Source organism: Ctenopharyngodon idella, chromosome 16 (assembly GCF_019924925.1).
Source record: "Ctenopharyngodon idella isolate HZGC_01 chromosome 16, HZGC01, whole genome shotgun sequence".
Taxonomy (NCBI): Eukaryota; Metazoa; Chordata; class Actinopteri; order Cypriniformes; family Xenocyprididae; genus Ctenopharyngodon; species Ctenopharyngodon idella.
In genome coordinates this window covers 30,709,780-30,735,032 of record NC_067235.1, presented here as the reverse complement: position 1 = coordinate 30,735,032, position 25,253 = coordinate 30,709,780, and the positions used below count along the sequence as shown (strand labels likewise).

At 36.8% G+C, this 25,253-nt stretch overlaps 1 protein-coding gene and 1 long non-coding RNA gene across 3 annotated transcripts; one reads left to right on the top strand and one right to left on the bottom strand.

Moving 5' to 3' along the window:
* Positions 1 to 45: 45 nt before the first annotated feature.
* Positions 46 to 23,899, bottom strand: LOC127497835 (collagen alpha-1(XXVIII) chain-like). Its single transcript, XM_051866599.1, has 35 exons — positions 23,762 to 23,899; positions 23,168 to 23,304; positions 17,581 to 18,146; positions 14,774 to 14,794; positions 14,169 to 14,225; positions 14,038 to 14,091; positions 13,907 to 13,951; positions 13,786 to 13,812; positions 13,593 to 13,637; positions 13,462 to 13,506; positions 11,223 to 11,276; positions 10,662 to 10,730; positions 9,412 to 9,480; positions 9,256 to 9,324; positions 8,637 to 8,705; positions 8,484 to 8,552; positions 8,172 to 8,240; positions 7,551 to 7,619; positions 7,378 to 7,449; positions 7,215 to 7,283; positions 7,062 to 7,133; positions 6,889 to 6,957; positions 5,460 to 5,528; positions 5,318 to 5,386; positions 5,121 to 5,189; positions 4,952 to 5,020; positions 4,102 to 4,170; positions 3,935 to 4,003; positions 3,585 to 3,665; positions 3,388 to 3,423; positions 2,633 to 2,669; positions 1,981 to 2,535; positions 1,068 to 1,123; positions 317 to 512; positions 46 to 223 (listed from the first exon to the last, which is right to left on the bottom strand). Exons 2-35 carry the CDS (start codon positions 23,295 to 23,297, stop codon positions 48 to 50), a joined length of 3,360 nt encoding a protein of 1,119 aa, XP_051722559.1. The 5' UTR covers positions 23,298 to 23,304; positions 23,762 to 23,899; the 3' UTR covers positions 46 to 47.
* Positions 2,414 to 8,116, top strand: LOC127497839 (uncharacterized). 2 transcript variants are annotated; one of them, XR_007925667.1, is made up of 4 exons: positions 2,414 to 2,426; positions 3,676 to 3,693; positions 5,320 to 5,547; positions 7,515 to 8,116. It is a non-coding gene; the product is annotated as an uncharacterized LOC127497839 (long non-coding RNA). The 2 variants fall into 2 exon arrangements; XR_007925666.1 differs by lacking the exon at positions 2,414 to 2,426 and having other exon boundaries at positions 3,573 to 3,693.
* Positions 23,900 to 25,253: the final 1,354 nt, after the last annotated feature.

Here is a 25,253-nt window from a genome sequence, read left to right as displayed (position 1 = left end):
TTCTCTCTTTTTTTAGTATCCCGTCCTTTTGCATCAGTTTCAGCGCTCTAATGATAAGACACACAGGATTTTCTGCAGGTCTGTTCACTATCAAATCGGTTTTTGTTGCCATTGCAACCTCCAAACCAGAACTGAGCACATGAATTAGCGTTAGGATCAAAATACCATTTAACAACATACTCTCGACATGGACCGGGATCCAAAGGCTCTAGGCACCCCTCCTCTGAGAGAGAGAAAATAGAAAGATTAAGGTAGTTCTTTTGTTTACAGAATTATTTATATTGTATCACTTTTGAGCGGCTGAATGGGCATTTACCTGCGGTAAAATGATTCAGTACGAGCAGCGACGAGTCAGTTGGTCTTTGTTTCGGGGGAGTCCTGTATGTGCCCTGATCTGGGAGGAGGTTCAGGTCTTCTCTTCCCAAATATGGTGTAATGGTGCTGATAATGTCCGTGTCATCTGGTTTAGGATCGTAGTAGGGGAACACGCCAAACTCTCCAAGGTCATCTGGCTGATTGATTTAGTGTAATATTAATATCTCTTCATAGCTAGAGTACTTAGATAATAATAGTGATCATCAAAAATCAAACAGTTTTGATTGTAGCCTCAAGATTTTATTTTTGAAATTTCAGTCTCCTTTTTTGTCTACTAATACTGTCCTACAGTTTAACAAATAAATTAAATATTCCAGTAGTCTCTTAATTAATATGAAGTCATAAAAATTGCATGCATTATAATAATAAGAAGAAAATATAATAAATACATTTATAAAAAAAAATTCATACTCATGGAATTTTATGTATTTTTTCACAGTTTAATTTAAAAATTCTGCTATTTCCGATTTAATAATAATAATTCCGAAATAATAATAATATAACATTATAATAAAAATATGTAAATAGCATAATAAATGTCCTGCAGTGTGACATTTTTGTTAACATTTTATTTCTCATCAAACAGTTTATCTTTCAGATCAAATGTGCTGCTCTCGAATCAAATATGGCAGCTTTAGATGCATCATGAGTTTAACTAATGGCCTTTTAGACTGAAGTGTGTGTCACTTTACCTTGAAGCTGGAGGTAATGTTCTCACAGACCTGTTGGAGCAATTTACTTTCCACTTCTAGACACAGAGAAAGAAAACATGAATTTAATTAATGTAGATGATCCTGTAGCTCTGATGAGGTCAAGGATTTGATTCCCAGGGAACTCAAAGTTGCTTTGGATAAACACAAATATAAAGCCCTTTAATAGGAATGTTCACAAAAAAAAAAAAAAAAAATTCTGTCAGCATCACAGACGAGGAATAAGGGTCTTTTCTAGCTAAATGATTGGTCATTTTCTAAAAAAATAAAAATTTATATACTTTTTAACCACAAATGTTCATCTTGCTCTGCTCTGCGATGTGCCACGCATTACGTAATCACGTTGGAAAGGTCACACGTGACATAGGCAGAGGTACAGCAGTAGGGCGAAAAACTCCATCTCATTTTCTCCTCCAACTTCAAAATCGTCTGACATCATTGTTTTACCTTTTTTTTTTTGTAAAGGCCATTTAACTTAGTCTTTGCACGTTCTCTTTATAAACACTTGCTCGGTACTTCCGCCTACGTCACATGTTACCTTTCCAACGTGATTATGTAATGTACGTCGCATCGCAGAGCTAGTGCAAGACGAGCATTTGTGGTTAAAAAGTATATAAATTCTTTTTTTAGAAAATTACCAATCGTTTCGCTAGACAAGACCCTTATTTTCCTTGTCTGGGATCATGTAGAGCCCTTTGAAGCTGCAATAAAACTGCAATTTGGACCTTCAACCCGAGTGTTTTCCTCAAAAACCTAAATTTCGATTGGGTCAGAGGTTACCGCCTTTCTTTTGTAAGAAGTTAGAAGTTACCGCTTTTTTTGTCTGGCCCAACCAGACAAAAAATGTGTCTGGGTGAACTATCCATTTAATTGTGTGAAATGCATTGCGACATACCAGGAAGTGTTCTGAAGTCTTCTATGGAAAACACATGCTCCTCAGTGGGCGGGGACGCTATTGACTTCAGCTCCTCCTTAAAATCATTATAGATCGGGTCACTTTGATTCACCACCCCTATAGCGAACATGGTGATATTGGCTGAATGAGCCTCTTTGACCGCATCTTCCAGCTTCACCGTGTCACGATGATCCGTCTGACCATCCGTAATAACCACCGCCACTTTCCCCACACCAGGGCGAGCAAAGTGGAAGATCTCATTGGCCTTTCTGATGCCACTTCCTGTGTAAGTGCCCTCCCCAATATAAGGCATCCTGCGCACAGCTGCTTTCACTTCTTCACGAGTTAAACTCTCGTTTATGCTTGCTATCACCAGGTTAATGTGGCTGTAGAGAACGACCCCTACATGCGTCACCTTCGGACTGACTGACACGCGGTCGATCAAGGTATTCACAAAGTCTTTAATGATTTCAAAGTTTTCCGGGCCGACGCTCTCAGAGCTGTCAATCACAAACACCAGCTCAAGAGGTTTTACTCTGCATATCCGGCCACAACCTGAGAATCCAGAATAAATCATCCACTTCAGTTTTGATGTAATTCATCACAAAGCACTAAAATTTAGAAATAGAAGATCTGCAATTTGATTACTTACCACAAATAGATCTGATTAGAGTGATTATTTCCTCTCTCTGCAAAATACATAAATCTTTTAAAGTTAATTTTTTAGGGGTTCAAGTGCATAGCGCTGAAACCTTATTGTAATTGTTAAAATTTCCCCTAAAAGTATTCAGGTAGACCAAACCGTAAGTCGTAGAGACTTAAAACTTTGAGGGCTGGTAGTACTCACACCATCACCAAGGCTTGCCCCTATCGGCCTGACGGAGGCGCTACAGCAGTAAAAAGTATGAAATCGCTTATAACTCCTAAACCGTTAGGTGTAGGCTCAAGCGAAATTTTCAAGCAAAATTTTCGGGTATTTTGGATTTTTTTGAAAAACCTACTTTTGCGAACTAGTCCTAGGTTTTTGGCCCGATCGGAACCAAACCAATGCAGCAAGATTCTCTGAACTGGGGGTTCAGAGTAAATCCATTTTTTTTTTAGTGCAAAAGACCAAAGTGAGCAGTATACACTGTGTGACATACTGTATCCCACAATGCAACGCACATGACTTGACCAGACTGTTAAAAGTCAAGTTATTTTTACACAAAATTGGGTTACAAATGCAAAATTGGTTTTTATTTTCCAACAATCACATAATGATGAGGTCATGCAACAACAGCATAACATATTGCAGTTTAAAACTGTCATTTCTTTAGGTTCAAAACCTTTTTACATTGGAATAAATTACATAAAAAAGTTTTGGACCTTTAATGACAAGAAAATTAATTCTTTTATCTGTGCACATACCGTGAGACCAGGATCTCCTTTTGTTCCTGAATTACCCTGTGAATGTAAGAAGACGCAATGTTCAGTTTGTTAATGTAGTTAAATATAGAGATGTTGATTATAGTGTTGTCAACTATCATAATGCTCAACGATTAAAAAGCAAGTATAGCATGAGGAGTTTTTCAACTAATCTAAATTTCCTTCTCCGTTCTTCTCACCGGCGGTCCTGTAAATCCTGGTTCTCCCGGGCTTCCAACGTCCCCTTTGCGTCCTTGTGCTCCTGGAAACCCACGATCCCCCTACAAACAGAGCAGTTACATCACAAAGGTGAAGCTCACATTTGTGGTCATGTTTTTCAAGCATGACTTGATGTACCTTTTTTTTTTTTTAATTATGTTAAGTGTGATTTTTGGAGTTTGTGGAAAAAAGTATTTTGTGTTTGACAAGAAAAGTCATTCAGGTTTGGAACAACCTGAGGGTGAGTAAATCATAACATTTTTATTTTTGGGTGAAGGATTCCTTTAATGCTAACTAAAATGCATGACAGTGGCTATAAGAGTCTCCTCACCTTCTGTCCCGGCAGACCCTCTCCAGGTGACCCTCTTGGCCCCTGTATACCCTGATATCCAGGATCACCCTGTGCAAAACAGAATAAAATGCATGTGAATTAAACAGTACTGTACAGCACACTGTAATAAAATGGTATCCTGTTGATATGCCTCAGATTCCTGTTACCTTTGGTCCTTGTATGCCCTCTCCTGGTAATCCTGGAGGACCAGCTGGACCAGTCTGACCAATGGAGCCCTGCAGACCACAAAAACACTTCTGAGCAAACCTGAACAGGCCAATCTGAACAGAATCACATTTTGCTATATATATCTCATTGCACAGCATCTGAAATGCTGTTTTGGTCATTCTGTAATGCCTGAGCAAAGTCTGTTGTAAAGTGGTTTGGTATAATTCCCTCCCAGAAGTGCCTCACACGATTGCATTCACAAACACCAGGCATCTGAATGCAAGATAACATGACATTGCGTTTCGTCTGCGCGCTCTGAGGCGCAAAAAATGTATTATATAACTAAATTATTATATACAGTGGCTTCTACTGCAGCAACTTCCATTTCTCTTAGTGATATTTAGCACCAGTTTATCAGGACGATTTTGTTCTCTTTGACTCACTGGATGGAATCAGTGCTTCATTCGCAAATGTTATATACGTATTCCAATTTTGCGCACATGTTAAATTCACAACTTTGGATGGAAAAATAGCTAGTGAGCCCTTACCATGATCAGCTAAATTCTGGAATTTCAAAAAGTGTGAAGTTCACAGCACCATTGTTGCAGTAAACTTGCACAACATTCTTGAATGAATTGCATGTCTGTATAAAACTGTACATTTTCACACCCCTAAACATGACGCTGAACTGCACGACGTGTGATTGGTTGCTTTATATGTCAGTCAGATGTCCTCTTGGGCAATCCTTGGCCAATGAAAACTGCTATGGAGTCCAGACTTTCTGCTGTAAGTCTGAAGCGAGACTAATGTATTCTACATACAATATAAAGTTTGAAATATATTTCCCACCTTTGGGCCCATCTGCCCAAGACCTGGTGCTCCAGCAGGCCCTGGGGGACCTGGAGTTCCTCGATCCCCCTGTGACAGAAAATATCTATGCTCTAATAGAATAATATTTTTTTAATAATTCAAATTTGTACATTTTCTGAAGAAATTGATAGGGATGCAGTCGCCTTACCTTTGGTCCAGGTAAACCAATACCCTCTGGCCCAATCTCTCCTGTAAGACCTGGAAGACCTGGTGGCCCCTATAGATCACATGAGCAACACATATGTAGTCTGTTATAATTCCATTTGGTATGTCAGATTAAATACAGACTATACAAATGTAACTATGATTAGCATGAACAATGTTCTTTGTAATGTTAATATTTACAGGTAGGCCGGGATAGCCTTCTCCCTTCAGCCCTGGTGGTCCAATGGGTCCTCGTAACCCCATTTCACCCTAAAGACAGACAAAATGGATTATCTTAGTCACAAAAGCACAGTGTAGCTTTCTGCTGGGACGTCACTCTTACCTTCGGCCCTGCAATGCCTATCCCTGGTTCTCCAGCAAGTCCTGGTGGACCAACTGGCCCTGGATCTCCCTACAGCAAGATGAACATGGTATGAGATCTCCTGATGTGGGTACACATACACATACAGTGGCTCCAACAAATTTAAGCCACAATAAAAGTGTATCAATGAATCTTTTTTAAGCAAGAACTTAGAATGGAAGTAAATTGACCTTTGTTCCAGAGGGTTTAAAAGCAGAAATGTGAAACTAACATTTTTGTTTATTTTCATGAATTATTCAGTAATTGTTTTTATTAATTTTAATGCAATTGTTTATTATTAAGTTGATCTGTCTGGGGTTGTACAATTGTCTAGGTGTTTTAATGTTTACTGCCTGACCATGTGTACGTCTGTTGTAGGTCACCTTGATTTTGCCAAGTAAGACGCGTTCCTGGATCAACATCGTTTGTTGATCCTGGAACAACATTCCTGTCCAAAAACAGTCCTAACCCAATCCCTAAAATCATAATTAAAGTAATAACTTATCTCTAAAATCAGAGGGAAATGATAGGTGAATAACACTGATGTAGAAGCACCTAACCCTGGTTGTAAGCCTAAACTTGACATAAACTGTAAACCTGTCAAATCTCATTGGTTGATTGAAATGTTGTTCCAGGATCAACAGGGATATTGATCCAGGCACATGTTCTACTTGGTGAAATCACATTCACCGTCCATTAGTAAGTGTCTTACTAGCTGCGTTTTCATTATCCTTCAAATTGCGCAAATTGAAATTGCGAATTGGAATCTCCCATATATCGCAAAACGTCTTTACTCTTGCATGAGGTGGTTTTTCAGGCAATTCGAAAAAGGAAAATTTTGCAAAACTGCAATAGAAACAGTTTTTTTGCATTTACAGGTCACCTGGCGTACCTAAAAGTCAATCGTTCTTTAAAGATAGTGCGGAATGTTTGGACAGAAGACAAGACAGAGTTCTTTATTAAACTCATAAAAGACAAAAGAAATGGGAATACTGGAATGCCACACTTTATCAAGACCTCAAAGCAGATATGAGGGAGAAACACCCAGAAACACCTCCGCTCCCAAGTATAGGGGTCTTTCCTTGCCATTAATGCTTGGATAACACGCCTACGTCTCCTTCAATTTAAAAATAATGGCTAGTGCAGTGGCTGCGATATACTTAAACCTACTAACATCAATTGCCATGATTTTTGGAATTACTTATTGCGCAAGGAAAAAATGATGTTTAAGTTGCAAAACGTCGGTTAATGGAAACGCCGTCATTTCGCAATAGTTTTTTATTGACATTTAGAAAATATTGCAAAAAGTTTTGAGCAAATCTGTAATGGAAACACGGCTAGTGTGACCATGATTTTTGCTTTTTATTTAATTGATAAAGCTTGTGTTGAATCCAGAACATTTTTAATGTACCTTAGCTCCAGGTATGCCTCTTCCTGAAGGCCCAGGAACACCTGGAAGTCCAACATTCCCTGGGTTTCCCTGTTTTAAATGAAAGACACTGTTAGCAGCAGTGACAGAGACATAGGGCTTTTCTTGACATAGTATTTTGTGTTTGTTAAGATGAATGAATGAGTTGTTTTCACCTTTGCCCCTATTGGCCCAGCTGGTCCCATTGGTCCTGGATGGCCTTTGGAGCCCCTCTCACCTCGATCCCCCTATTGAAGGAAGATACAACCTTTTTAATACATACTGTTCTATATATATTTTTAATATAATAATTTTAGTAGGCATGGCACCTTCTCTCCTGGTAGGCCTTTTCCAGGAGCTCCATCTTGTCCTTTGGACCCTGGTAGGCCTAAATCACCCTAAAATCAACAAGATATTATATAGTTTATTATAATATATGCCTAAATATTTTGGATGTAATGCTATCCATCACTAATATGCTATTAAGAGCACCTTTGGTCCATTGGCTCCATCTTCTCCTGGTACACCTCGTACACCTGGTAAACCTTGGAATCCAGGTTCACCCTACGGCATCAACCCATAAACACAACTCTGATTTCGTTATTTGATACTTTATTCTGTTCTTTCAGGTCATGTCTAACAGTTTAGTTGAAACTACAACCTACTTTTGGTCCTGGTTCTCCAATTCCTCTTTCTCCAGTGGCTCCAGGATCTCCAGGGTATCCCTGTTCTCCCTGAGAGCAAACAAAACGAAAACACACTGTTTAGATATCATTCAAAAGTTAGCGATTGGTAATATTTTTTGTTGTTGTTGTTTTTGACAGAAGTCTCTTCTGCTCACCAACGCTGCATTTATTTGATCAAAAATACAGTAAAAACAGTAATAATGTGAAATATTATTAAAATTTCAAATAACGGTTTTCTATTTGAATATATTTTAACATGTAATTTATTAATACTCCAGTCTTCAGTGTCACATGATCTTTCAGAAATCATTCTAATATGCTGATTTGCTGCTCAAGAAATATTTCTAGTTATTATCAATGTTAAAAACAGTTGTGCTGCTTCATATTTTTTTTTGTAAAAATCATGATACATTTTTTTTTTAGGATTCTTCAAAGAATCAAAAGAACAGTATTTATTTGAAATAGATTTTTTTTTTTTTTTTGTAACAATGTAAATGTCTTTACTCTCACTTTTTACCAATTTAATGCATCCTTGCTGAATAAAACTCAATTTCTTAAAAAAAAAAAAAAAAAAGAAGTCGTATAGAAGTGCAGTCTTACCTTTGTACCCATGAGTCCTATCCCAGGATTCCCTCTCTGACCAGGAGGACCAGCTGGTCCCTGATTCCCCTTTAAATATTAAGATGAAGGTAACAATTGAATGTTTCCAATTGTTTAGAAAAATAATAGCACACTTCTTAACACACTGCATGATTTGAGGAATCATATATGAATATAGCACAAACAGTGTTTATTACTTAGAGTTAGGGATTTGTTTAAATCGCTAACACTATAAGCATGTATTGAGAACATGAAGCTTGCCTTAACTAGCATATAAATATTGGTATAAAAAACAGAAAAATAGCAAAATACTTTCTCTCCTTGAATTCCCCTGCCAGGCATTCCTAATAGTCCAGGTGATCCAGGAGGTCCCATGTTGCCCTAAGAGGATAGATATAGGGGCTAAATTTAATGCAAAATGGCTCTTTATATGGGCAACTAAAATCTCACACAACTGCATCATACCTTTTCACCTTTGCCTCCATAACCTGGGGGTCCACGTCCACCAGTAGGGCCGACATAGCCACGGTCACCCTAAGACACAAACACAAAACAGATTAAAAAGTGATATTACAATGTCTTTATTCAGATGACCATTAAAGGGAAACAATTACAAAGAGGAATTTCATATGATTTTAAATGTACACTCTTAAATAAAGGTTCTTTATTGGAGTCTAAGGTTCTATGAAGAACCTTTAACATCCATGGAATCTTTCCTTTTAACCAAAGGTTCTTTATAGTGAAAAAAGGTTCTTTAGATTATTAAAGTTCTTCAGGCTAAGAAAAAATGGTTCTATTAAAAACTGTTCTCTGAAAGGTTCTTTGAGGAACCCAAAATGTTTCTTCTATGGCATCACTGTGAAAACCCAATTTTGGAACCTTTATTTTCAAGAGTGTATGTTACTGACATAATTAACTTAATTCACTTTCACTGTATCGAAAAGAGCAGGACATCCTGCTAAACATCTGCATTTCACAAAAGAAAGAACGACTTACGGGTTTGGAACAATGCGAGGGTGAGAGAGCCCATTGAATAGGGAATGACCTAAAAAAAGAAGCAAGAACCGCAACTGTATCTACTCACCTTTGGGCCAGGAAGTCCTTCGCCTGGAGCTCCTGGTTTCCCCTGTGATCCTGGTAAACCTGGAGGACCCTTCATTGATGCATGTATCATTATCTCATTATAGTCTGTACAGTAGATGGATGTTTTAAAGTCATACAAGAGGCTGTTTATACTTACAGGTAGACCTGGCTGACCTACGCCAACCTGACCTGGAGGACCTGGTCTTCCTGGGATTCCTCTGTCACCCTAAAACAATCACACCTCAAATAACTTTAAGGCACTTAGTTTGTGATGGACAAGAACATACTAAAACCTCTGGAACAAGAAAGTTGTAACATTGTAACTTATTTTGGTTATTGAATAAAGCCTTTAAATCACAGCATCCAATAGCAATAAAAAAGAAAATCCACAAATGAGATCTATTTTATATTTCTCAATGATTTCTCTTTTGGCAGCAATGAGATTAAATTGAAAGCAAATGGAGACTTTAATTTGATCTAAATACACCAGTAATCTCACTTGTGCCTCCTCTAGAGTTAAAAATCTGTGCAAGATACTGAAGTCTTCAGTCTAATGTAAGAGATCTTCAATTAAACTCAAACATTTCTCATTAAAGTCTAAATTTTACTGTATTTCAATAACTGTCTTATTTGTTTCCATTTTTCTTCTCTAATTTTAGAAGAAACATCCAAAACTTAGTCTAATTTCTGAGACTTGAGTGTTGATACTTAATTGAAACAAGTGAGAACCCCATTAAATCTAGTTATGAAAAAGCAACATCTGAACAATAAAATGTTCCTCTGGGATTGTATAGAAACAACAGTAATGTCTGTAATGTTTACACTACCTTTCAAAAGTTTGGGATTGGTATGATTTTTAAATGTTTTTGAAAAGTGTCTTGTGCTTACACCGGGGCTGCATTTATTTGATCAAAAATACAGTACTTTGAAATATTACAATTTAAAAGAACAGTTTTCGATGTAAATATATCTTAAAATGTAATTTATTCCTGTGATCAAAGCTGAATTTTCAGCATCATTACTCCAGTCTTCAGTGTCACATGATCCTTCAGAAATCATCTAATACACTCATTTGCTGTTCAAGAAACATTTCTTATTATTATCAGTGTTGAAAACAGTTGTGTTGCTTCATATTTTTGTGGATTTTCAGGATTATTTGGTGAATAGAAAGTTAAAATGAACAGCATTTACTTGAAATAGAAATCCTTTGCAACATTATAAATGTCTTTCCTGTTCCTTTTGATCAATTTAATGTGTCCCTGCTGAATAAAAGTATTAATTTCTTTCAAAAGCTTGTTACTGACCCTAAACTTTTGAACGATAGTTTGTTTCCACTGCTTTAAACTTTTTTTTTTCATGTATAATATGAACTAAGTCTTGTTGAGAACAACCAGCTGAAAAGTTTACCTTTGGACCTGGGAATCCAATTCCAATATCTCCTGGCGGGCCAGACGCACCATCCGGCCCTCGATCCCCCTAGGAGTAAAATGTAGGTCAGTGATTCATTTGGACATCATCTCCACATAAATTTAAAATTCCCATTAATTTAAAGATGTTATATTTGCTGTTAAATACCATAAACCTTATTCATCTGGGATGCATGTCACGTTTTTGAGTATTAACAACATCCTACTATTAGCGTAAGGGTTTAGTGCACATTTTGATCCCCCAACGCATTTTCTCATGTATGTTCCAAATGACATTTACAGAGCATAAAGGCACCCCTTGTGTCTGGCAGTTCAGGGTTTTTTGCATTTTAAAGTGCTATTATATATTTGACAGATTTTCAAAGCACTCTTTGTTAAAACTTCCTGATTAAACATGAGAGGCAAAATCTGCATTTAAACTGACATGGAAACATCCCTAAAATGTCAGTTCTTTACCACCCAGACATCTGTCTCTATTTAAAATATAAAAATATCAGTTACAGACATTTCACTGGCAAAGAAATGGATGATATGATCATACTTTGGGTCCTGCTTGACCCTCATGCCCCTGGTCTCCTGGAGGCCCTTTCAGACCCTGGTAAAATGAAGAAGAAACATGTTAAAATTGGTCTTGCACTTTTATGAATTAATTTTTTAATTATTTAATTTTTTTAACAACTAATCAGCCATATGCCTATAATAAACCATAGGCTGATATGGCACTTTTAGGCAGCTGTAGATGCCTGTTAAACTGTGCTAATGTGGGTTCTGAATGACCTGACCCAGTCAATCTGAACTATTCAGTCTCTTCACTAATCCCACTGTACAAAGTCGCCCTCGGAAAAAGAAAAATATCCTGCAAGCTTGGATTCACTGCTTACATGTGTACATTAGCTTAGGATTACGAGCGATCTGCCGATCACATTCCATAAGTGCAGAGCGGGAAACAGCCATGGCCTGCCATGATCACCACATTTATGTGATGAGACAATGGGCCCTATCATACACCCGGTGCAACGCAACGGCAGGCGCGACGCAAGTGTTTTTTGCTAGTTTCAGCCCCGACGCAGTTATCATTTTTTGTATAGCGCCCACATTGTTTAAATGGCAAATGCACTTGCGCCCATCTGTTCGCCCATCTGTTCGCCCATGGGTGTGCTGGTCTGAAAGCGAGATGTGTTCAGGCGCATTGTTGGCGTGTTGCTATTTTGAGGCAACTGAAAATGACTGTGCCATTGACCAACAAAAACCTGGTCTAAAGTCAATGGCGCAGTATTTCGTTTTTGTTATTTAAAGGGCGCGTTAGTAATATGCGGGTGCACAACACGTGTACACTCTGCTTATTACACACACAGGGACACGCAGCAGCAAATAAAAGGATTACTATGTAAAAGATTATTATTGTGTACATAAAGATAAAACATGCAAATAGAAAAAACACCAGCAAATTAACAAAACATCTTCATCAGTTTGACAACCCATGTGCTGCAATACTCACAGTGCAACCAAATACAGAAACGCATTTATTTTGACCTGGTTTTAATCATAAATTAAGCATTGCGGAACTTATTTCCGTGAACCTTGAACATCACAGTTGTGAAAGTATGTTAGCCAGCTTGCAGAACATTTCACAGTTAATTGTGTATTTCCTCAGATTATTTAGGCAAATAATATCCAAAAGGCCAAGGACCATCGTATGATCAGGATGTTAAAATAAACAAAATACTCACCTTTCAGGTCATCAACAACAACATTGTACGAGTAGACATTGAACAATAAGCATGTCCCAGCCAGATTCTTCACCTGTTGGAGTCCCCTTGAAACATTTCCGTTGTGGTCTGTGCTATTTGCAACGTGTTTCTATATTTGTTTGCGTTGTGATTATTTGCAGATTGTTTCTGTATTTGGTTGCATTGTGAGTATTTGTACTGGATTTCTGTATTTGGTTGCATTATGAGTATTTGCAGCACGTTTTGTTGTTGTGAGTATTTGCATTTCTGTTTTTGGTTGTGTTGTGTGTGTTTGCAGCGGGTTTCTGTATTTGGTTGCGTTGTTAGTATTTGCAGCACGTTTCTGTATTTGGTTGTGTTGTGAGTATTTGCAGCAGTTTCTGTATTTGGTTGTGTTGTGTGTGCTTGCAGCAGGTTTCTGTATTTGGTTGCGTTGTTAGTATTTGCAGCACGTTTCTGTATTTGGTTGCGTTGTGAGTATTTGCAGCACGTTTCTGTATTTGGTTGCGTTTTGAGTATTTGCAGCAGTTTCTGTATTTGGTTGTGTTGTGTGTGCTTGCAGCAGGTTTCTGTATTTGGTTGCGTTGTGAGTATTTGCAGCACGTTTCTGTATTTGGTTGTGTTCTGAGTATTTGCAGCAGTTTCTGTATTTAGTTGTGTTGTGAGTATTTGCAGTGGGCTTTTGTATTTGGTTGCGTTGTGAGTATTTACCGTGGGTTTCTGTATTTGGTTACGTTGTGAGTATTTGCAGCACACGTGTTGTCAAACTGTTTTCTTAATTTACTGGTGTTTTTTCTATTTGCATGTGTTTTCTTCAGTTGCAGCTCGTTGAGCTCTCTCGGCAACCATACATAAAGGAATATAGACAATCTTAAGGCCTACTTAAGACTCATACACAGATTATTCACAAAATCAAATTAAATAATCAGTTATTAAATAATTATCATTATCAAGTGATAAAGAATACAAATACAGTTGCTGTTATGCATCATGAAACCTGAAATGTGGCATATAATATGTCATGTAAAGAGGTAAATGTTTATACTGTGCCTGCTCTCCTCTGGGGCCCCTCAGCCCTGGAGGCCCTTCAACGCCCTGTGAAATGAAACATAAAATTGAATCAATCATATGTGACATATTTCAGAACAATAGTAAATTGTAGAACAGTAGAGAAGTCTTACCTTATGTCCCTTTTGCCCTGGTGGTCCACAATTACCTTGATCCCCCTAAAACACAACTTAAGACTTTAGTTATTGTATATATATATATATATATATATATATATATATATAATTAGGACAATACATGGGAAAAATTAACCAATTAATTGCAATAACCCAAATGCATGTGCAAATGAAAACTCGGATGTTTCACCTTATCACCTTTGAACCCAGGTCTTCCCTGTGGATGAGGAACCAGGAACAAGAACCAAGTTGGTCAGAGAGTAAGTAGTAAGACAAAATGTATAAAGTGACCATATGAATATGTGATGTACCTCTGGACCGTTGATTCCTGGTAGACCAGGTGCTCCTGTTTCCCCCTGTACCAATGTGTCAACAACAATAAACTACAGATCTAATTATCATAATTCCTTTAAACAAATATGATAATTATTTTTACTCTCACCCTTGAGCCTTTTTGACCAGGTGCTCCTTCATAACCTCGATCTCCTTTTTTACCCTAAACAAAACAGAGTTTTCCTCATAAATGACACAAGTGAAATAAAATGGCCTCAATTCCATGCCAGCGATACTCACAGGAGCTCCTGGAGGACCCTGTTCACCTCTCTCACACAAACACGGTGGTCGTGGGCACTGGCAAGAGAAATACAACCAACAGGTAGTTTGCAATCAGCATTGTTCAAGTTGAGTTATCATTTTTGGTGTGATATGCTCGAGAGTGGATACGCTTTGGATAAAGTTGGGCACATTTATACAGGGGTTGGACAATAAAACTGAAACACTGGCCATTATAGTGTTGGAGGTTTCATGCCTATATATGCGTGGCCAATCTTCATTGATTTTACATTCCATCAGTAAGAGCAGAGTGTGAGTTGAGATTTGCTATATTGTATATATCGCTTTGAGTAAGTGCCTTGAGTTTACTGCATGTATGCGGATAAAGTTGGATATCATATATATCCATCTTTATGTAGATCTGTACAGTTATACAGTTTACATTTTTACATCAATAAAAATAATCATGCAGCTGAGATTTGCTATATATAGTATATATTGCTTTACATAAGTGTACTGTATCTGGGTACAGTTGGATATACTTGATATACTTGAAATTCAGACATTTTATGACTAAAGTGTCTAAATACTTTGAGGGCCACTCTTCTTGATAGTTGAGTACTTACTTCATTCTTTGCAATTATTTCCTGGTAAACAAAAATGAAAGAAAAATAAGAATTAGGACACAAATATATGACAGTACCAAAACAAGTCCAATGTATTGCCAAATAGCTTTATTATGCATTTCTAAGAGACCCGTATTGTGTGATCACAGACAGCGCTTGACATTTTGTGAGCGGCAAACCCTTTCTTCTGTGGTCATATGGAAAATCCCTCACACACATATTTGATTCACCCACTGATGTGTGAACCATGCTTCATGACAGCAGACCAAACACTAGTTGCTGTATTTGGATCTAAAACCCTCACAAATAGAAACTTTTAGAGCATCCATTTTCTGACCCAAAATAACAGCTAGGCTGTTAAAAAGAAAAGAAACTTTGTTGTGCAGAAACAGAAAAGTGTGGGTGGCGTGTTTCCTTGTGTATGCCAAGATATTTTGAGGGATTATTTGCATGTTGCAGCCCACATGCATAAGAATTAGTGCTTTCAAGTCGATTAATCACGATTAATCGCATCTAACGTAAAAGTTTTTACATAATATATGTGTGTGTAGTATTATATATATATATATATATATATATATATATATATATATATATGTGCGTATGTATATACACACACATAATATATATAATACACACACATATACATTATATTGCCAAAATTTTTGGGACGCCTGCCTTTACCTGCACATGAACTTTAATGACATCCCATTCTTAATCCGTAAGGTTTAATATGGAGTTGGCCCACCCTTTGCAGCTATAACAGCCTCAACTCTTCTGGGAAGGCTTTCCGCAAGGTTTAGCAGTGTGTTTATGGGAACTTTTGACCATTCTTCTAGAAGCGCATTTGTGAGGTCAGGCACTGATGTTGGATGAGAAGGCCTGTCTCGCAGTCTCCGCTCTAATTCATCCCAAAGGTGTTCTATCGGGTTGAGTGTGCAGGCCAGTCAAGTTTCTCCACACCAAACTCACTCATCCATGTCTTTATGGACCTTGCTTTGTGCACTGGTGCGCAGTCATGTTGGAACAGGAAGGGGCCATCCCCAAACTGTTCTCACAAAGTTGGGAGCATGAAATTGTCCAAAATGTCTTGGTATGCTGAAGCATTAAGAGTTCCTTTCACTGGAACTAAGGGGCCAAGCCCAACCCCTGAAAAACAACCCCACACCATAATCCCCTCTCTACCGAACGTGATTCATCACTCCAGAGAACACGTCTCCACTGCTCTAGAGTCCAGTGGCGGCGTGCTTTACACCACTGCATCCAACGCTTTGCATTGCACTTAGTGATGTAAGGCTTGGATGCAGCTGCTCGGCCATGGAAACCCATTCCATGAAGCTCTCTACACACTGTTCTTGAGCTAATCTGAAGGCCACACAAACTTTGGAGGTCTGTAGCTAATGACTCTGCAGAAAGTTGGCGACTTCTGTGCACTGTGAGCCTCAGCATGCGCTGACCCCGCTCTGTGATTTTATGTGGCCTACCACTTCGTGGCTGAGTTGCTGTTGTTCCCAACTGCTTCCACTTTGTTATGAAACCACTAACAGTTGACCGTGGAATATTTAGTAGTGAGGAAATTTCACGAATGGACTTATTGAACAGGTGGCAACCTATCACGGTACCACGCTTGAATTCACTGAGCTCCTGAGAGCGACCCATTCATTCACAAATGTTTGTAGAAGCAGTCTGCATGCCTAGGTGCTTGATTTTATACACCTGTGGCCATGGAAGTGATTGAAACATCTGAATTCAATGATTTGGAGGGGTGTCCCAATACTTTTGGCAATATAGTGTATTATGTAAACACAAACTTTTATGTTAGATGCGATGAATCGTGATTAATCAATTTGACAGCACTAATTAGAATATTGGTTGCTAATGTATTCTGGGTAGTTGCTAGGTGATTTCCTATTGACCCAAGTCACAGGTGTGTGTTTATCAGCATTTTACATCATCTTCAAACATGGCTTTTCATAATTTAGAATTAGAAATATCCGAAACCAGAACTGAGTGACCACGAGCAAAGATGACAGCATGCAGCTCACATACTAGTTAGCTAGTTAGCATTACCTGGTAGTACATAGTTAGCAAAATCGGTTCGAAAAAAGCTAGCAAAATCATTGAAAAATAATAAGTCTTCATAATTGATGAAAATAAAATTGAAATAAAAAAAATATATTACTAATAGTTAGTAATATACAGTAAAATACTACTTATAAAACGGATAGTTTCGGTCCTTGATTCTGATTGGTTGAGCCACGTTCGAAGCTGTTGTAAATTGCTCTATAAACAAACACCTGTGACCTCATTAAAATAAATACTACTCGTTTTATAAAAGCAATAAGCCCCAAGAAGTGGTTTACCTAAATGGTGTTATTAAGCATGATATATATATATATATATATATTTTTTTTTTTTTTTTTTTTTTTTTTTTTTTTAAATTATAATAATATTTTCATACTTTGTTCTGTTGCAAAAGGTGATTTTGTGTGTTTGCACTGAAGCCTATGGAATCATGATTTAATTTGATTCAAAATGCAAAATGCTGTATGTCAATAGTAACTGAAGTGGCGTGCAGGTATAAAATTGAAAAGCTCTGGAAAAATGTATTTTAAAAATATTCAGTTAGATGTGCTGATACCTGCAGTTTCTCAATACACTATTGATTGTTTTTGTTTATTGTAAAATGTAATTGTGCTATTTGTATGCATCTTTCACTTCACTTTCACTTTTGCATTTATAATATGGGGGATTATGTCTGATCTTGCTAAATCTAACGAAGCTGACAGATGAACTGAATGCCTCACGAGCTGCTGCAGGAGCCGTTCTTCCAGTTTGGGGTCAGTGAGGCTGTGGGAGAACTGATGGGCTGGGCTGCTCGCTATGTCCCGCAGTTTGGCACTGTTCACGTTGTTCTTTGCCAGGTATGATAAGCTTATTGTGAAGATCTTAATGTTGTGGCCTTTGGCCTCTGCGACCGCCCTCATGATGTCAGGATTCCGCGGATGGTCGATGCCGTCGGTCATGAGCAGGGCCACCCGAACACTCTGCTCCTTGGTCTCGCTGGTGAAGAGCTGAGTGGCGTTGGATATGGCATATGTTGAATATGTCCCCTGACCGATGTACATGGCGTCTGTTAATCTGCTCAGAAAGACGTCAAGGTCCTGCCAGTCTTTGAAGCGTTGGTCGATATGCACTGAACTGCTGTAGTAGATGAGCGCCAAACGAGTCTTCAGATGCCAGTCAGACACCTGCATCTGCACCACCTGCCTGCTGAAGGAGCGCACAAATACTTTCTCTTGATCAAACAGAAAGCTCTTTGCACTCTCTGAGCTGTCCAGGATGAATGCGATCTCTAGTGGACATTCTAACTCTGAAATGAGAGAAGAAACTATAGCCATAAACTCTTTACACATACCACATGTATACCGTATATACAAAAATAAAGGTTCTTATTGGCATGGAAGGATCCTTTAAAGGATTAGTTCACTTTCAAATAAAAATTACCCCAAGCTTTACTCACCCACAAGCCATCCTAGGTGTATATGACTTTCTTCTTTCTGATGAACACAATCGGAGATATATTAATAAATATCCTGACGCATCCGAGCTTTATAATGGCAGTGAACGGGATCAACAAGTATGAGCTGAAGAAAGTGCCTCCATCCACATCCATCCATCATAAACATATTCCACACAGCGCCGGGGGGTTAATAAAGGCCTTCTGAAGTGAAGCAATGCATTTGTGTAAAACAAAATATGCATATTTATACAAGTTATGAAGTAAAATATCTAGCTTCCGCCAGAACGTTTTCCGTATTCAACTTACGAAAGAAAGTATAAAACTCTCGCAGTTCAAAACATTTACGCTACGTCCTACGCCTTCCCTATTCAGCTTACGGAAAAAGCTTAAAGGGTTAGTTCACCCAAAAATGAAAATAATGTCATTTATTACTCACCCTCATGTCGTTCCACACCTGTAAGACCTTCGTTAATCTTCAGAACGCAAATTAAGATGTTTTTGTTGAAATCCGATGGCTCAGTGAGGCCTGCATAGCCAGCAATGACATTTCCTCTCTCAAGATCCATTAATGTACTAAAAACATATTTAATCAGTTCATGTGAGTACAGTGGTTGAATATTAATATTGTAAAGCGATGACAATATATTTTTGGTGCGCCAAAAAATCAAAATAACGACTTCTATAGTGATGGCCGATTTCAAAACACTACTGCTTCATGAAGCTTCGTAGCGTTATGAATCTTTTGAGTCGAATCAGCGGTTCGGAGCGCCAACGTCACGTGATTTCAGCAGTTTGGCGGTTTCACACGCGATCCGAATCATGATTCGACACAAAAGATTCATAACGCTCGAAGCTTCCTGAAGCAGTGTTTTGAAATCGGCCATCACTATATAAGTCGTTATTTTGTTTTTTTTTGGCGCACCAAAAATATTTTCGCCGCTTTATAATATTAATATTGAACCACATGAACTGATTTAAATATGTTTTTAGTACATTAATGGATCTTGAGAGAGGAAATGTCATTGCTGGCTATGGAGGCCTCACTGAGCCATCGGATTTCAAAAAAAAATATCTAAATTTGTGTTCCGAAGATTAACGAAGGTCTTACGGGTGTGGAACGGCATGAGGGTGAGTAATAAATGACATTATTTTCATTTTTGGGTGAACTGAAGGCTTTTATTAACCCCCCGGAGCCATGTGGAATATGTTTATGATGGATGGATGTGGATGGAAGCACTTTCTTCAGCTCATACTCGTGATCCCTGTTCACTGCCATTATAAAGCTCAGATGTGTCAGGATATTTATTAATATAACTTTTAATTAAATATAACGATTGTGTTCATCTGAAAGAAGAAAGTCATATACACCTAGGATGGCTTGAGGGTGAGTAAATCATGGGGTAATTTTCATTTAAAAGTGAACTAATCCTTTACCATCCATAGAGCCTTTCTGTTACACAAAAGTTTCTTTATAGTGGAAAAGGTTCTTTAGATTATTAAAATGCAGTTCATACTGACAAAAAAAAAAAAGGTTCTTTTAAGAAAAATAAGAAAAAATAAAAAAGGTAATTGCGACCTTTTATCTCACATTTCTGACTTTTTTCTCGCAAATTGCTAGTTTTAAAGTCAGAATTGTGAGACATCTCTTTTTCCCCTTAGAACTGGACTTTATAACTCATAATTGCAAAAGTTTTTATCTCAGTATTCTGATAAAAGAAGTCATAATTGCAAGATATAAACTCACAGTTGCAAGTTATAAAGTCAGAATTGCAAGAAAAAAAGTCAGATATGTAAGATAAAAAGTCGCAATTTTATTCCATGGTGGAAACAAGCTTCCATAGTTTATTGAACCTTTTTAGACAAAATATAAAAATTGTTTTTTTTGTTGAGTATCATATTTCATGCATCAGATACGGCTCATAAAGGTGGAGACCCGGGGATGGTTGTAGTAACACGGGTTAATTGTAACACTTCTAATCGCTACAATCAGAAACAAGTTACAAATCACCTGATTCACTTCACACATGCTCGGTTTAATCTTTATCCCATATGTGAGAAAGTAGAGCGCTGTGGCAGACAGCAGATTTAAGAGCAGAAAAACTAATTTTGATATAAGAAAGTAACTTTACTTAAACTTCATTTATTTTTGTTATGGCAATTCCTGCTTTGTAGTTAAACTCATCAAAGTTAAATTATGTTTATTGTGTGTTTGTGTAGACACTTTTCGTGCAAGTTGTTAGTGTTAGTGTTTTGGCTGTTAGCTGTAAGGTGAGCTAGTTCATGGCTACAAGACTCTGGGTTAGTTGTAACATCAATGAAGCATGCTATCCCAAGTAAATGTTTAGTTGTATTTATATATTTTCTTTGAATTTCAGTATGCAGGTCAGGGGTGTCCAAACTCGGTCCTATAGGGCCACTGTCCTGCATTATTTGCTCATTTTATTTATTTTTGTTACATACATGCACATAATTATGTAAAAAAAAAAAAGTCTGTGTTGAATAAAAAGCTTTCAAAATCTTTTTTTTTTTTTTTTTATCATAATCTTTATTTCATAATGTCACATATAAAGTTACATCTCACCCCATCTAACCGGACTATGGGATGAATTGTAACATTTCACTCCTCATGTTTGAAACTAAACCACACATTTTCTGTTTGTGCTGCAAAGATAACAACTGTCATTTAATAGCTGACACTAGTAACTAGTTTAAATCACATTTTGAACATGCAGGCTTAAAAGAACTTTAACATACAGACAGAAATGTCAAAAACGTTACAACCATCCCCGGTGTCCCCCTAGTATGAGATTATTGAGCTCATTCTCTAGGAAGAAAAAAACACCTCAGTTTTATTCAAAGACACAAACTGAGCAAAAATATGCAGTTTGGAGCAGATGCTGATATTTAAATGGCCAAAAAGTAATATGTAATTTGATAGCTTGTAATGTAAATCAGTGAGATTTATAACAGTACAACAGACTATTAAAAAATGCATAAAATATGTCTTAGTAAGATGAAATTTCAATGCTTAGTTTTCACAGCTCTGTAGTTTTTATTGTGGGGGCAAAACGTATAATACAATGAAATACAATGATGACTGCGAGTTGAATAAATGTTCCTCAAAAGCCTGATGGATCATATTTGATACTTAATAAAATTTTTCTACAAAAACCTAAGTTTATGTGTTTATCTTGAAATATTACTAATATAAAAGTTATTCTTATATTTACTTTATAAAAAGTAGTAAAGATTTCACAGGAAAAAGACACATGAACAACGAGCTGAAGGGGGATGTTTTTACAGCCTGGTCTCATTGTGACAAAATGACAATTTTAGTAAAAAATATAACATTAAAACGATATTTTGAGCCACTAATCCTACACCTACCCCTAAATCTACCCATAGCCATTTATTTAAACTACCTACTGTTATAAATAAAAGAATGACAGACAAACAAGCGTAATCACAATAATTTATTTTTTGCGAAAATGTCAAAAGTATTAGGCTACCAAAAGTAGTTCAAATGATGATGAGTGAGTTTCAGTCACAGTCCTCTCTGGCGGCAATAGTTTTTTTATAGGGTACAGAGCAGAATTTAACTTATCAATCCATGAAAATATGATAAATCCGGCTTCTCTCCGTGAAGGCGCGCACTCATTTCAAATGTCAATCCACTGAAACACGGCATGTCGCAAATTGTGATGAAGCAGGTGAGAACCAATGAGCGTTCGATATCAGTGCCGTAAACCATATCTCGTAACGCTTCTCGAGGGTGGCGCTACTTTCAAATTTGAATCATAACGAGCGCGAGCTTTGAGTGTGACCGTCGCTGTTGCTGAGAATGAAGATCGATGGATAAAGGGCTGAATTTGGATCTGCTCCTTACAAACATATGGATTCTAAAGATTTGGAGTACAGCGAACATATAAAATGGATGTGATTTGTGAATTTATGTTGTGCTTTGGTGTATCTTATGGATGTATTGTCAGTCGCTGCATAGGAGAAAACGCCTTCTGTGTCTCACAGCAAACAAACTAAATATTACAAAATGGTTAAACAATTACAGAAATGTTATTCATAAGGTTACAAATTGTAGTCTTGTTTAACATTATGTAATCCTCCGAAACGAGCAGCACAAGTCAAGAACAGAGATGTTATTTCATATTAAGTAGATGAGTAAACTGCTTTCAATAAATTCGACTAAAAACAACGGTGAATCATTAAAGCCACGATTTTAATATTAATACATGGGAATTCATATACATGCACACTTTACGTTACATGATTTACGTTTTTATTGCTGTTAATACGTAAGTATTTTTACGTTTTAGTGCTATAAATACATCAATGTACGTTTTTGTGTGTATGAAAACGTAAGTAAATGTACGTGTGGTAGAACCACAATTTACATAAAAATACACACGTTTTCTCATGAGATCACGATTTACAATGATACTAAAAGGACGTTTACTTGCTAAAAATGTATAAACTATCATTCGGCGACAGAAGGCAAGTAGTGCAACAGGTTTTTCAGCTCTTTTGATCATTCTGATAATTTAGAGAACTTAGAAATTTGTGAATCAAATATGATTCATTGGGCTTTTAGAGTTAAGAGTGATATAGGGTCCAAACTCCTGAGTCCACTAGTGAAAATGATTTTATTTGGCCTGTTTTCTAATTGAATCTTACAATTGTTATTACAAATTAAAGCCTATTATCCGCATAACAATTTTGAGTGAAAATCTCATCTCATAATCTCATTGCTGTCTTTGAGAAACACTTGAGATAGAAAAGATATCTATCTTTCACTTTTGTACATGCAAGACTAAGTCAACACAATGTTGCGCTGAAGAAAACGCTAATGCATTTACCATTGTCCAGTTTTGTGGTGAGGTTTATCGGTGTTTCTCCAGACTGTCTTCTGTTCTGGCATCTGGCCGCAGGTAAAGGCAGCCAAAGCAACAGGCACAGAAAAAACACTCTGGCCATGCTTTCATTCATGTCTAACCTTAAAAAGTAATCAAATAAAACATTTTTCAGACCTTCTGTGCATCTTAAAAATGTGTTAATAGTGGATATTTATTGCATGCACTACAAAGACCAACACAAGTGGCTAAAAAATAATAAATGTACAGAAAGGGCAGTGTCCCTTTCTTGTTGTTTGAATACATACTTTTTATGTTCAAACACAGCTGAACATGGTCCTAGGATATTTCTAAACAAGTAATAATGTTTAATAAATCAAGTGTAATGAATCTGGGCTTATGCATCAAAACACATTTTAAACAAAGACCAAATCAAATCCACAAATACATCATGCAATAATGTTAAATGTGTTCAATAGTAGGCTATTTTTAACATTAATGATAAATTTTATGTTCATTTTTGTCATTTAATACTGAAATGTTGTTTTAAACAGGAAAAAATATCAGAACAATAATATGAAGGAAGGATAAAGCGCTTACCTTGCCTGTTATGCAAATATAGAGAGTATCCACATGTCTCCTGTATGGAGCACTTTCTGTACTGACTTCAGTTGTGCACTGAACATCAGCTCAACATCACAGACCCAGTCAGATTCAGACTGACTGAACACACACACACACTGGCCCCCTCTTTCTGTCACACACTTAGGAGACTCAGATATATTGCCTTTTTCATTTCTCTCTCTCTCTCTCTCTGTTACTCTACAAAGTTGCTTTGAGAAACAACTTGTGAATTATGTCTCCTTCTTCAGTCGAGGTCAGTATGCCTGGGAAAAGTCTCAGGGAGTCAGATAAAATGTTTCCAAAAAAAAATATTTATGTAAGTCAGGTCATATTATATGTAAGGGCATATTATGGGATGTTGAGGAAGACCAAGGTGGATGAAGATGAACCGGAAAATGTACATATATGCTAAAAGTAAGAGAGGCCGTATGATAATCTGTTCATTTGCATATCCAACCAACTTTGAAAGTTTTTGTTCAGTCTTTGTTCAATAAATACTCTGTTTTGCTTAGAACTCATTTTGTAGCTCTCTGGAGATTGTTTTGGTTAAGAGACTGCAGAAAAATCCTAGAATATTTTCCTCAAAAACTTTAATTTCTTTTAAGAAAGAAAGACATAAACATCTTGGAATACATGGGGCTGAGTAAATTATCAGGAAATTTTGATTCAGAACTGAACTAATCCTTTAATATAAATTAATCTGAAATAAAATATACAAAATTTAGAAATGTTGCCTTGACAGCTAACTAAAATAAAAAAAAGTTTAAGAACTAAAGTTACTAAAAATTAAAACAGAAATAAAACTAAATGGAAATATTTAAAACAAAAAATAAAAAATGGCAAAAGCGTTTAACAAAATTTCTAAATCTTAAACTAAAATGAAAACTGAAAATATGAAAATAAAAGCTCATTCAAAATATTAATATGTATTGTAATTGTAAAAAACAAAAAAAACAAAAAACACTGGTCCTTATTTGCATATTGCAAATGCTGTAATATACTTCCACCAATAAATAATATTGTTTCTTCTTAACTGCAATTAATTCATTTGCCATCATGTACATAATTTTAAGTAGTTTGCTTTAGATACTGAAACCAAAGAGTGTGTTAAAGTTTCTGTGACTTTAACTCAGGTTAACCTATGGTTAAAAAAAAAAAAAAAAAAAAAAATACAATATCAAGCATAGTTTGAAAAGTTTTATACATGTGAATTTGCAGCCTCTACTATGCATTAATTGTGTCATTTAAAGTTTAATCAGCATTTTTTTTTTTTTTTAATGACATGGATTGTTTGGGATAGAAAGGGGCGCCCAGTGAATGTCACATTCCAGATCACACCTTCACCAAACTTCTTCTTTACGATCGACCAGAAGGGGGCGCTGTCTGAGAAGGGCTGGTTTCTTTACCAAACCTTTAGAATCATGGCCTGGCAGGCTCAATGGTAAGAACACTGATATCTGTTTGCCGA